General features: G+C 35.0%; 1 protein-coding gene across 1 annotated transcript in view; it reads right to left on the bottom strand.

Annotated features, from left to right (window-relative positions):
• The window catches only part of UBQLN4 (Ubiquilin-4), a 32,803-nt gene extending 19,368 nt beyond the window's left edge, over nucleotides 1–13,435 (bottom strand). The window contains exons 1-10 of the mRNA XM_051217810.1: nucleotides 13,171–13,435; nucleotides 13,122–13,133; nucleotides 12,976–13,084; nucleotides 10,823–10,989; nucleotides 10,458–10,734; nucleotides 10,098–10,291; nucleotides 8,852–9,049; nucleotides 5,571–5,873; nucleotides 5,386–5,464; nucleotides 2,895–4,352 (exon numbers count right to left, since the gene is read on the bottom strand). Coding sequence (XP_051064234.1) covers nucleotides 4,282–4,352; nucleotides 5,386–5,464; nucleotides 5,571–5,873; nucleotides 8,852–9,049; nucleotides 10,098–10,291; nucleotides 10,458–10,734; nucleotides 10,823–10,972 — 1,272 coding nt within the window. The 5' untranslated portion in view covers nucleotides 10,973–10,989; nucleotides 12,976–13,084; nucleotides 13,122–13,133; nucleotides 13,171–13,435 and the 3' untranslated portion in view covers nucleotides 2,895–4,281. The remainder of the gene's footprint in view (nucleotides 1–2,894; nucleotides 4,353–5,385; nucleotides 5,465–5,570; nucleotides 5,874–8,851; nucleotides 9,050–10,097; nucleotides 10,292–10,457; nucleotides 10,735–10,822; nucleotides 10,990–12,975; nucleotides 13,085–13,121; nucleotides 13,134–13,170) is intronic.
• Between the last annotated feature and the right edge of the window lie 1,369 nt (nucleotides 13,436–14,804).

The following is a 14,804-nucleotide window of genomic DNA, read 5'->3' as shown; positions in this document are numbered from 1 at the left end:
CATAATTACCATACTATACAGACTAGCACGATGAGATTAAATTGACAAGATTAATAGTGAGAGATTGGAATAATGTACTGGTAATGACAATCAGAAAGACTATGGAATTAATATTTCATGATGACCGGATTTATAAGTATGCATACACAAATATTGAGATGTAAGATTTAAAGAATGATAAAAAGTGAATGTATCTACACTATTATCAACAACTTTGAGTCATGTCACTTAAAGTCCGCAACCAATTATCGCGTTAACTACAACCAGATAGTTTGTAACCACTAACATGGCTCAGATCAACAGTTAGTGAGTTCGTGGACTGATGTTAAGTTTTGATTCGGTCATCTGTAGTTTTTTTAGCTTACTGGTATAACAAAAGCACGGTGTTATGCAATACTTTACTTCTATAATCTAAATACTTTTAATATCGCTTAAGGTTCGATCATGATTGACTTTTGGGGACTGTTTCGCAACTCCAGAAGTACCACGAACTTAATGTACGGTTATGAAAACGTCTGTCCAAATACAGTAGACTAAAAGCCGGTATAGATAGCTAAAGGGCTTGTGACACCCTGGTAGTTTGCACGTCAAGCATTGTTTTTATCAGACAATGAGAAGGATTAGAAACATAAGATTGCTTTATCTATGACATGGAATCATGAAATAGCTGATTATGTTTGGGTGAAAACTATTGGTTTATCATGCATGTGTCACTTACTAAGCCGAGGTAGTGACAACTGCCTTTAAGTAAAACAAAGTAAGCTATTAATTTTAACAAACTAACGCTGATTATTTTGACGCAGTTTGGAAATACAACCTTATTAATTGAACAATATTTATTTATTGTTTATCTGAACACATAAGTATTGGTACAAGGGGGCCACACCCGGAGCCTTCGACATAAAGGTCTGATCCACAAGGCAGTGGAGCAACGTCAGATGCAGTCACATGGTAGCCGGTGACCAACTATTGGTTCATACGAAACTTGTTCCTTCAGGATACTGGAGCCCATGCGCACCATTGGTTTGGAATGAGGGTTCTCCAACTGCCCTAGGTGGGTCTTTCATAGCTACCAGCCCAGTTAAAGCACCGGAACAACATAAATATGGACGGTGAAGATGTATTATTTTCACAGTAGTAATGTAGATTTTAGAATATTAGGAAAGTGAAGTTATGTGGTAAATACACTAGTGATAGTAAATAAGAAGTTCAGCACCAAGATAGAAAGAAGATTAAAATAGTTTGAGAAGCTTCACTAAATACCTTTCAACTATGAAAACTTTATATGGGTAATTATGGAATTTAAAAGCTGATGAGAAGCGATTCAAGTGACCAATACTTTAAAAGAATATGAAACCTTAAAAACCTATCGTCCTTGTAAAAGAATCAAAAATGATGTCATTAAGTCAAGTCGATAAAAGAGGTATTACTTAAATGAATATAAAATTCTCGAAACCAGATAAGCATCACTCATAAACATGTCTCAGTGACAGAACCAAACTAATTCGCTAATCTTTCCATAACCAATACTAAGTTTATCATCCTAATAACGATCAAAAAATCAATAGGGCTGTTAAACAAATCAGATAACATATCAGCTAAAGCACCGAGGTCAGACATATAGGCAACTGCAAAAGATTATCCACGTCCTATTCAGAGAGGTTTGGAAGGAAGAGCGAATGCCGACAGATTAGAAAAGAGGACATTTCATGAAGATACTAAAGAAAGATCTCAGCAATTGTAAGAACTACAGAGGCACCACACTACTATCAGCAAAGCAAGGGTAGAATTCCTACGATCGAAGAACATATGGAACTTAAGACAATTGTTAGTCGAACAACACCCAATTTAGAATTCTCAATACAAACGTCAAAACAGTCCTGTTGTACGGAGCTGAAACGTGGAAAACTACTATAATCATCAAAATAGTACAAGTATTTATGAACAATTGCCTACGCAAGATACGTCAGATCTGTTGACCAGACACCATCAGCTACAACCTAATGTGTGAGAGAAAGAATCAGCTTACAGCTGAAGAGAAAATCAAGAAATGACACTGGAAATGGACAGAACACACTGGGGAAATGATCAGACTGCACCACGAGGCAATCCCTAACTTGAAATTCCGAAGGGAAATGAGAAAGACGGAGACAAAAGAGTACAATGCGTCGAGAATGTGAAGCAGACACTAAAAGAATGAATAGCACTTGGAAGCAACTGGAAAGGAGAACCCAAGACAGAGTTCAAATTGATTTCCCTAACATTCAATCAATCCCAATCACCACACTGATCCACAGGTTGATCATACAATTCGTCCAAATCTACCTAGATTTCTTCGTATGCAACTCTTTAAAACAGCAGAAACTCTTGTCACTCATGCTAAAGCCAGAACTGTGAGTACAGAAGAAATGCGTCTTATCCTTATCTTTGATATAGTCTATTTTTCTCGTATTCGAAAACATCCTCCTGTCTCTTTAACTATTTCTTATATGTCCACGATTTTATTCATAATTATTCCTGATACAACTTCACTTCATTAACCTTCTTTATTGCCTTTAATTACTGTAACAAAAATGTTGTAGTTATCGTACTCCATTCACATTATAATCCATTGCCAACTTAATAATTTTGTACGGTTGTACAGCTTGATAATAAATTCCTTGATAAGAGATCCCTTCACTGAACTTCATGTTAATAATATTCAAATGGGAATGATATGTCTACATTTACAATTATTTACTTTTGGTATTATACAGTAAAGAACTGCCGGTCAAAAAATACCATCTGGAAACTTTTGTTCAGAAAAACTTCATACAACAAACACAAACGTGCTCATGTTTACAAACCTTTTTCTACTATCTATATGTAAAAACAATGAATACACACATAATTACTTGACTAATCAAGTCAGTCAGCAACAACGTAGGACTTCGTACGCAAATACATCAGTTCGAATTGCCATACCATATTACCAGAGAGATACAATTATCCATTCAAATCCCATAGTGGTAGAGGTAATAAAAGTACAAACAGTAATCGCGAAGATTAGATTTTGAAGATGTTAGTCAAGGAGTATAATCCAGTGAACTAAATCTGAAAAGAGAACAAGGGACATGAAGAATTCAGAAGATTAGAATTTGGGAGAACATAAAGAGTAGATGCACCTGCACCATTTTGAGCCATATCATTCATGGTCTCTAATCATCGGTCGCTATCGTCTCGCGGATCCCAATCAGACAGTTCTACACCTACCAACATGGCTCAGTTCATGGATTTGTGCCATGTTTTGATCTGGCCGTCCCTAGCTTCCTTCCAACCAATTCCTACACCTCATCAAGGCAGTCGGTGCTTGAGTATAACGTAACACATGTCTCAGCCATCTCAACTGACGAAGCTCCCTTGACTAATCAAAAGAAGAGAAACAAAACATGAAGAACACCTCATACACACATATATCTAAACACAAACTCAACCATTTATTTGACTTTAAAAGAATTATATACTGTTTGTCTATATATGCATATATTTTTTTGATATTATAAATTACATTCTTTTTTTTTTCTTATTTAACTAAAATGGTCCACATATATGTAAATGAAGTTAACACAATTGACCATATGTAAGAATATTCAAGAATCATCGGGAGAATAAACACTTTTTTTCTGAGAGAAAAAAACATTTCCCACTTGTTTTCTTTCTTTTTTTCTTCTTTCTCTACGTAACCATGTCAAAATACAGAGCTAGTACACACATTAAATCAAAAGGAAAAAAAGAAAAAGAGAAACAAATACAATTGCATATTGTCTTTTTTTCTTTAAGAAAAAACACAAAAAGAAACATATTGGACAGACAACTCAAGGAAAAGAGAAATGGAGGGTATAACAAAAAAGAGAGGGGGAGAGAAAAAACACAAACAAACAATAAAATGTAGAAGAGGATTTGATTACTGTGATGTGCGCAGTTTGTGTGATACTTTATGAAAATTAATGAAAAAGTATGCAGAACACATATACGAACTGTTCTAATAAGAAGCGAATAAAAACAAAACAATAATGAAAAGGCTTTTGACAAGTCTAAAAAGCAAAACTGTTGAATAGCAGCACACAAGTACATATAATGCAACAGTTTATGAAAACTGTGACAGCAAAAATATACTGATGAAAAATACATATTGACAGTCTCCTTTGTTTTTAAAAAAAACGCAAAGATTAGCGCATATCCTCTCTAGAAATGAAATAAGTACTACATAATGTCGATATTTAGGGTGAACAACCTGGGTCATTATCTTGACTGATTTGATTGAAGGAGTCGGTCAATAGCTGCGTTCACATCCCCAAATGTAGCGATCAATGCTGTAGAAAAAATAATAATAAATAGATTGGTTAGTTAAAAATATGCTTACGGTTAAATGTTTTCAGGACGTTAATTGTAAACTATGGTAAATGAGATAAACAACTACCCAACTGGAAATTACACTAACTGTGAAATAATAATATTATGCATGTCGAACAAAGTTATTTATTTATTTTATTTGTACACATGAACATTAGTAAAAGGAGGCACCAAATATGTATGCGCCACATAAATCATTCGATTTATGTGAGGGCTAGGATACTGCCCGGGTACCCAAACCGAAGCACGTGGTCTGCTTAGGGGGTCACACCCCGAGCCTTTGACCTAAAGGTCTACCTCACAAGACGGTGGAGCAACGTCAGATGCCGTTCCATGGTAGCTAGTGATCAACATTAGGTTCATACGCCATTTGTTTCTTTAGGATCCTGGAGCCCATGTGCACCACTGATTTGGAATCAAGGTTTTCCAACAAATATTTTGAAAGGGTACAGATCAAGATTACTGTATTAATGGTATAGCTTTCAACCAACCAGTAAAAAATATCTTTTTACCTAGACCGAAGTATTCTGTAATAAATTAGTAGAAAAAAAAGTGAAGCACACAAAAATGCATATGCATATAAATCAACTTGATCGACCGACAAAGGGTAACAGAGTCATGAATCAAAGAAAATGGCAGATTTATAAGAATAATTGGATAGTGATACTCAATTTTTTATAGATTAGTTTAATGAACCTGCAGCTTGATGATTTAACCGTCTCACCAACGCCTACTTAACTGACTTTGAGCAGAATACTAAGATAGTGTCTCAAATGTAACAAGGGTAATTTTTAGACTAAAAAAGGAAACTATGTACGTATATTATAAACCATGATAAGGAAGATCTAGTATTTACATATCGCAATATATTAAACGGTTATAAATGTCTAACCAAGAGGGTAGTAAGACAGAACTTTTATGCCTTATAAAATAAATTGATTTACAACTTTTTTTTATAAACCTACACATTGTTAATGAACAATTTACAATTACCTTGCAAATTAGCTTCTCGGTTAACAAAGCCCATATTAGCGAGAACTTCAAGTTCAGCTTGATATCGTTGTTCAGGTGGCTACAAAACAAAAAAGTAGCAAATTGTCAAAAAGATGTTAAATAAGTGCTAGGTAAATTTTATGGATGAATTCAAACGAATTGAAAATTGTAAAAGTATATCTTACAGCATTGTTTGTGGCACCCAATCCATTATTAGTGGTAGACATCATATTCAGCATACTGGATAATAGTGTGGTCAATTCAGCTTGATTAGGTGGATTGGCTGTAGTATCATTAGTACGATCGGCTGTTGTGGAGTCAGAGTTGTCTCCAGGAGCTGGAACTGTTGCCGGGGTCTCTGAAGTTGGGGTTGTACCAGATGTAACTGAACCTGGACCAGTTGGAGGTGCAGACATACCTAAACTAGTTAACACACCTGGGGCTTCTTGTTGCAGTGTCTGAAGTCCTTGTTGGATCTGCATCATAGCCTTTGGAGAAAACAAAACAGTTTAAAAATCCATTTAGTTTGTATATGTTTAGAACCAAAAATACATGATTCAAATCTGTAACAAAAAATAATGAGATTGAAGCTCAGTATATTCTTACAGAACCAATTAATCAACAGTTGACAGTTCATACTCCTAGACGCTTCAATGAACGTACGCTACAGAAGTTGGCAAACCGTGAAAATCGATAAAGTCAAATGTCAACAGCTACTTAGTAAATGTGTCAAGCAAAGTTTAGCTTATGGGACTTTGCATATTAGCATACTCGTCGGTTTTTAAATCTTGAAACATTAATACACTTGAATCACTTCCCATTTAACGAGTCTAATATTTGGTTAGGAACGTTACAGTTAGTAAATGTTTGTGTATTTACCAAAAATATTTCATCATGATCAAAAAATAGTTCTGGCCAGTTGCTTAGCTACACTTCGGGGTCACTTAGGACCGCACATGGAATAGATATCAGAAAATGTTAGGAAAAAAAGGGAAGGCTATATTTATCACATGGGTTAATTAGAGGAAATAAATATTAAAGGGAACTATATTAGTCCTCAGAAATTTACAATGTAATTAAATTAGTATGTAATGTAACTATGCTGTATTAACACCTCTACATACCATTTCACTATTCGAAAAACAATAATTGACAGATGGATAAAAAAACATGATTATTTAAGTGTAATATCTGAATATTCAATAGAATAAAATATAAAAATACTAAATTAGGTTATTCGGTATACTGTGGAAACATCTATGCTACAGAATTTCCTAATTGGTACAAAATAAAAACGTTAACCTTTCCAGTTAGGACTATTAACTCAACTATTGAGTATAAAAATCTAAGAGTTAAAATTATGACATGTAATAATTTTATTGCATTTATTCAACAGACAGATGCTTAGTAAGAATACATGTTAAGGATCTATAATTAATTCAGACTACATTTTACTCGTGCATGAAGTTAGTATTTGAGTGTATATTCTTCAAACATGAAAATTAGGAAGCATTTTTGTGTACGAATTGAGTTTAGTAATCAAACTATAAACTGCCTATTGATTCGATTGTTACAAGATGAAGTAGTAGGTGATAAAACATAAATGATGATATGACATAGAGCTGATCATAATTTAAAAGAGTGTAGTAAGGGTATTGATTTCATATTTATTCATTTAGTAATCTGTAAAGCTTATAGACGTGAGACAGTTATCCACATCTTCACTTAGATTAAGTTTAGGTAAACTTAAATTCGTTAAACATCCTTTTACTTTAAATCATGATTATGAGTAGTCCATCCTTTAAATTTCAGTTTTGAAATGTTCCGAAATGAAAAGCCATATAACTAGATATACGGTAAGTAAGCTCAATGTTATTGATTCAACTTATTAGACATTTTCAGTCAGTTAGATGGACATTTTACCCACAAAACAAGTCTATATCACATCTGGTTCATAAAATTTACCACTTTGATGGAGTGGAATGTATAGTTCTTTAACCTATTCAGCATAAAATGAAGAGAAAATGTTTACCATGTAAGAGTACCCCTATTAAGGACACCTTAATGTGTATGGTAAGGGTCAAGTATACATACATATTTATAAGACTATATTGCAGATAGAGATAAAATCCCCCAATTGTAATTAATTGGAATCTATACAAGACAGACGCTACATAATGTACCCAACATTATAAAAAGGATAAATGGACAAAAAGTCAAATCATCAAAAAATTTGTACAAACATGTGGATAACTTATGAATAAATCAACTGATATCGAGATTACAACCGACTGGTATAGATATTGTGGAATACACATATAATGGAAGATAATTGATAAGATAAACAACCGCTTTATCAGGGTATCTTCACTTATAAATACGTCACACAATATCAAAAAACCATAGTACAGTAACTTTTGGGTGTCTTAAAGAAAAGGTTTTACATGTGTTTGGAAAAAATTAGGTTGATAGAACTTAGCGAAACACATTTCAAATACTTAGCCAGCATATATCAGTGCTATGTTTTGTCCATATTAGGTCAAATATTTTTCAGGTGGCTACAATACGAAAATGATCCATTTGTAAGTGCAATACCGTAATGATGTTCCCCCCCCCAGGATTTCTGAAGGGAAAAGGAAAAGAGGAAGACCAAAGAACACATTGTGTCGGGAATTGTAAGCAGAAATGAAATGAATGAGTGGTAACTGGAAAGGATTGCTCAGGACGGAGTTGGATGGAGAATGCTGGTGAGCGGCCTATGCTCCTCCACAAGGGGTAACAGGCGTAAGCAATGATTTTTCAATACAAGCATGATAAGAGGAAAGTGGCAAATAAACCTTAGTTGACTAAAATGATTTATCAATAAACCTACATGTAAACATGTATTCCAACATTATTATTATCTGGAGAATTGATAAGCTATTTATTGAATTCTGAGTGAGAGTACAAACATGTTCGGACTATTTCAAAAAGTTTAGCTAAATGATATGGTGAGCCAATCAGAAGTGGCCAAACGAGAAAGTCAATCGATGACAAAAGCAACCTGAAGGACAAGTGCACAGCACTGGTTAGAAAATGGATTGATCTAGGGGATAGAGATGTATATATAAATGAGTATTTGTGCACATTATTGGGTAGCTCAATATGCTTTCTCGTACGCTCTTGTGTTTTCGTTCAAGTAGTCAGGTGGGAAGTTAGTATATAACATATCGTGTATCAATATCAGATTTCGGACGCCGCCCATAATAACTTATCAGTAGTTAATAGGCTTGGAATATTTTATAATCAAAGTCACTGTGATTTGAAATTTATTAGTTTACCTTCTGTTGTGCATAAGTAGCAAGTTATATATTTACGTAAAAAGTGACTTACAAATATTTTAATTTCAATAAATTATTAATTCCTTGAATTATAATAATAAATAGCAAGATTATTGGTATTTTAAATAATAAAGTCTATGTCTTACTTGGAGAGCACGAGGATTTGATAACATGTTCATAAATGATGGTTGATTGATCTGGTTAGCTAATTGTGGGAGCATTTGTCGCATTTGATCACGTACATTTGGATTAACGCTAGAAATCATTGGATTATTCATGATTAGATTTTCCATAACTGAAGGGTTTGCACTCATTGCTTCAAGCATGGCTTGCACGTATGGGACCTGCTTAGTACAATAAACGTCAAAAAGTTATTCAGTTTTAGGATTACAAATAATTCAATGGTCGTTGTTTAATAACACAGGGAAGTTACTATTATTCACTGAATAACCGGCTACAAAATCTTGAGCATTCGAGGACATTACAAGACTTTTGTTTATGAAGTGGTTCTGATAATCTTCGTCTTCCTATTACATTATCGAGTTTTACGAAGTCGTTATTAAAATAATAGTTTCTTGCATAATCAGTTTCAATTAATTATTTTGCATTTTATTTTTGTTGTACACTTTACGTACGTCATTTATAACCATTTTAGTGTAAAAAGATAAAAATTTCTTGTTAAAGTTATAATTCTAATTAATCTTGAACATCGATCTCATCACTAGGATTTTAGTCTACTGACAAAAAACGAAACAGTAAACGTTACTGTCATTTATACCGTGATAAGTAAAATAAGTTAACTTATTAACCAACTACTTGATTATGAACAATACTTTAAGTGAGAGAATTACTGATACTACTCGGTTACCTAAAATGAAGTAAGCGAAGAGGGATTCGAAACTGGAGTTTAGTGGCTGAAAGACAGACGTCTCAACCATTAACTCACCATTTATAAGACCATTATTTTAATTTCGTTTGGTAAAATTCTTGTTAATTTCCCCTCGATATGATGTGATATAGTGACATGGGTCAATGTACTTTTATGTAAAGTCCTGGATTTCACCAATAATGGAATTATAACAATTTTTATTACTCAAAAAAGTACACTAGCCAAATCAAACTTTACAGTGAGTAAGTTAAGATTGAAAAGAAGTTATGAAACTGGTGAATAAGACCAGGTCACTGGGGCAGATGAGACGATTGTATTTCTTAGATAACTTTACGATGGTCATACGTTTTAATCTCGAGAGCCTTATGGAAGGTAGAAGTATGATGTTTCCACAGGAATCTCAAACATTTAATTCCCTTAATAAAACTTGCGCTTTTACCTCAAACATTAACGAAAATACGATATAATTCCCATTGAATAACAATTACTACATATACACCCACCTGAAAAGCATTCGATACCAACTCGGGACTAGAAGATAGTTGGTTTAGCATAGTTTGCACAAAATCACTGTTGCGATTTGAATTCGCCGAACTAGGTGCTGTTGTAGTATTGTTATTTGTAGATGAGTTGTTTGTAGCTGGAGCCCAAGGATTCGGCATAGGTTCAGTGGCAGGAGCACCTTGTCGCACACCACCTAAATAATCCAGGAAAATATTTGAAATATAAAGAGTTCCTAACTAGTCATTTAACGAAACATAACAGAAAGATACCAGTTGTTTATTAACTAAATTATGAAATTTCGATCGAGCGATCAACTGACTTACAGATAAAAACATACAGCTATGCGAATGGATACATACCTGCTAAATTTGCGAAGGGATTTTGCTCCGAATTGCCATTTGACTGATTACCGCTTAAGCTGGAGCCAATGCTTGAGGCTGCATCCATTATTGGTTCTTGGATATCCCGAAATATCCGTTGCAAATGATTCATTCCTCCGGGTACCGATTCCAGATTGGAAATCGCTCGGTCATAGTTACGAACCATCTCCTGCATCATAGCCGGATTGCGGGCTATCTCCATGGACTGTCGAAGAAGATCTGGATTGTTAAGCATATGTCCTAACTCAGGATTGCGCTAAAAATAATGACGGTAGTATTAGTTCAACTGAATGAACGTTAAGAAGTAGAAAATTAGTATTTTAAGACTACTGCCCTTTACTTACTTCAATCAAATCACGCATTTGAGGATTCGCTTGAAATAAACTTCTGATGACCTCTGGATTGCTCATCAAAGATTGAACAAGAGGACTGTCTAGCATGTTGCGAAGAAGTTCGGGATTCTGCATTACTTGAGCCTGCATAGCTTGTTGCATACCGGCGAAAGTGTTCACTATGAATACAAACGATGTTTTGTTAGTTTAAATCTATCTATGAATGATAAAGTTTAAAATATCTTACATCTTTAATTTTAATTTGCAGTCTATCTGAAAGTCAAAGATATTGTCATTAATATAAATGTACTACTAAAACGAATGAGAATTGAACTCAGCGATCAGGTCTTAATTTTACTGGCAGGTGTGACATGCAAAACGTGTCGTACAACCACTTATATTTGCTTAAAAAAAACCTTGTTTTTGGTATTGTTATCTATATATGTTGATCTAAGGGTTTACGTCAATGATTTGGCTTTGTGAGTTAACAATCAACGATATCGTACAACTGCGCGTCCATTGATCAGAATCATGTTCACCGTTTTAATAAACAAAAGTACGTTTGTAACATCAAATTTTCTCCTTAACCATAAACCAGCAAGTCCTAGCTGCTAACCGAGAGCGAGTCAAAACTTCCGTTTACCACGTATCTGAGAGCGACTTCATCTGTGTTACTATTTACTAGCATTTGGCAGAGAAAAGGAGGAAAACACAATAGAGCAAACTACGGTAATGACTGTATGATTACAGCTAACTGATGGAGTTAGTTTCCGCTGTTTCTGTGCAAGCTTCAGGAAGAAAATATGTGCGCTGTAAAGACCAATCCAATCCTCATGTCATTACTTAGAAAACTGTCGAACACCATCTATTCATCATTCATTTGATTTTAACAAAATATACGAGAAACAGGAAATGGAGAATATCCTGATGAACGTGAATAAAAATAGGTTTACAAGCACAAACCTGAGTATAATGCAACAAATTAACGAAACGCGAATGTTGAAACTGTCTTGAATAGACTGATTAGACAAACGATACGTAAACATCCATTTAGTGGAGAAAATGAGAGCTCATCTCTAGTCAGTCAAGTAGCCTACATATCAGATTAATAACCAGTAACTTCATGGGTAAAAAGCTTTTACATAAGATATGGTTTGGAATAATTAGCCTTTGTGACACCCATTCAGATCATTAGTACAATACAATTGACGAACTTCGTTAGGACAAACACACAGGTCTAACCTTTCCTACAAAGGTTATCATACAAACATTCTTTCGAAAAAGCCTCGGAAGTAGTTGAAAAACTTTTTAAATCGTTATGTTTATTTATTTAAACACATAGATATTGGTACAAGGAGGCACCAAATACATAAGCGCCACATAAATCATTCGATATGTGTGAGAGCTAGGATACTGCCCGGGTGCCTAAACCGAAGCAGGTGGTTTTCTTAGGGGGCCATTCCCCGAGCCTTTGACCTAAAGGTCTGATCCACAAGGCAGTGGAGCATCGTGAGGAGATGCAGTCACATGGTAGCCAGTGACCAACGATTGGTTCATACACCATTTGTTCCTTCAGGATACTGGGGCCCATGTGCACCAATGGTTTGGAATCCGGTTAAAGCGCCGGACATTCGCTTTTCGTCCTCTCAATTTCGTAAACAACACCCGTGGTGCGAGAAGGCAGTGAGTAGGACTTCCCTGGCAGAGGCTATATACGCATGACCGTGTGAGAGCATTTCGAGAGGGAAGGCGGGCCCACCCCTCTCGGCCATACCAGGGCATTTGGTGGCTAAAGTCACACTATATATATATATATATATGTAAATTTAGTTACGATAGGAGGAATGATACCGTCCTACAATAAGAGTTTCGACCCACACTTGGTGTACTAATTATAATTATAATTTTGTTACACTTGCAAGAAATTCTGATGCATTTAACATTGAGGTTATAAATAACAAAAACACGTACATTGAAGAGACATGAAGGTGAGGAGTAATCATACAGCTACATGAACGGGTTATTTCTGAGAAAAATTGTTATCTGAGTATATGGGTAAGTCTGCTGCATGTGGAGTAAAGGTAGGTACTACTAGATTAAATATTCAGACAAGCGGACATGACACCAAAGAAAACTCGGTAAGATCAGTGTTGTATGAAACTTACCACCAGTAGCACCAGTTTGTGATGGATTACTTGGACTCCTACTTTCTCTTGGTCTATTGCCCACATCCGTTACAACTGAAGAGGTTCCTGTTGGGTTAACCTGGGAGGGCTATAATCTACTCAAACTTAGTTTTAATAAAACAAACCTGTTGTTGTTTCTGCAAGAATAAGTATTACCACAAATCGTGAACCTACCGAAATCACCAAATGGATAATAAACCCATCCTTGATTTTTAGTTGTTCAATAGTATCTTCATCTTTAAGAATCTTGCCTCCAAAAATCAGAATGAGTCTTTCTGATGGAGTCTCGAACGCTTTTGATGCTTCATCTCGAAGCTGCGATAAGATTAAGATACATTTATGGTAACGAAAAGACTACTTCTTTAACTGAACATGAACTAGGGACGGAAACTGTCTTCTCCCCTCGAGGAGCTTTGATTCGCAGACTGAAGTTTGACATCACTAATCTCCGGATTCAAGTGTAGCGCTGTCCAACACTCTCCATACAGTTATAACAATAATCGAATGAACTGTTGTTCTGTTGATGTTCTTTAGTGGTCGCACGAGTTGAAACTCTGCGATTTTATTCCTTCGACCACAATAATTGAGAATTGTAGAGATTGTATCCAAATAACACAATTCTGAACGAAATCTTACAAATAGCTGGTGTTCTCATGATATTGGATAATGTTTTGAATGTGCTCTCCTGTTGGAAGTGAACACTGTGACTTCCTCAGTCAGTGCATCGTTTCAAAAAAAGCCCAAAGATAGAAGTTTTTAGACGACCTCTAGTTTGGGTGTAAATTCCTTTAGTCGTTCATCATAAGTGACTTTCATGTCAACGAACAGGGCACTCAACATGGTCGGAGCACTAAAAAGCTTGATTTGTTACTGTACTCTTCAAATCTCAGAGCATGACTATGAAGCAAATCCAATATTCTCTGAGATCTCACAAATACACTCTTCTTCTTTAATGTCTCCCATCAACACGGCGCCCAAATACTGTGGAACTGTTCGACCAAATTTAGAAGGAAGTTCTTATACTTCATTTGCAACTGTTTTGTAACGAAACTCATCTTGGAGTTGCAGATGCGGTACATGTACATTACTAATAATAACATTAAAACTGTCACTCTTCACAAAGATCTCCGTCTAAACGGGAAAAATAGATTCACAAGAGTTGTATGCTGAGTTGTTGTAAAACATCGAACCTAAAATGAATCCAGCGTTTTATAGTAACATGTCGATCACAAAGTTTTCATAATCATAGTAAAGAGCATTCTTTTCTTTGTGGCGTCTATATGACACGACATAAAATCTGACTCAGTGTGTTTCCATGGAATTTTGCGTGTTATCTTGGTATGTATTGAAGTCGTTCAAAAACAAGCACTGAAGTTAGTAATCTCATACAACATTTTATTTTTAAAAGAGAAACGCTTATTTATCCGCATGGTAAGTTACTGCACTAAGAGGTTGAATGACACTATAATCAAGGAGATGATTCATTAAAGAATTTGAACCACAATACTGATTTTGTGCTGACATTTATCTGCTGTTAAAGATTACTAACATTTTACGATTAAAATGTATTACAGCCAGTCATATTATCTGATGAAAATAGGCTGTCTGAAACTATTTTATTCTATCCTGTATCACATAATGACAAAATGAACAGATGATAAGTTTTTCGATGAAGACAACTGGGTTTATTTGTTTGTAGGATTATGGTTTAAGCTGGTTATTTGTACTGCTTTAATAATAGACTTAGTCCTAAAATTGTAGATATATCATGATGTATGTAATGGAGAGAAAAAGCACTTCGTTGGACA

This window comes from Schistosoma haematobium, chromosome 7 (assembly GCF_000699445.3).
Source record: "Schistosoma haematobium chromosome 7, whole genome shotgun sequence".
NCBI classification, from domain to species: Eukaryota; Metazoa; Platyhelminthes; class Trematoda; order Strigeidida; family Schistosomatidae; genus Schistosoma; species Schistosoma haematobium.
This window is presented reverse-complemented; position numbering and strand designations above follow the sequence as displayed.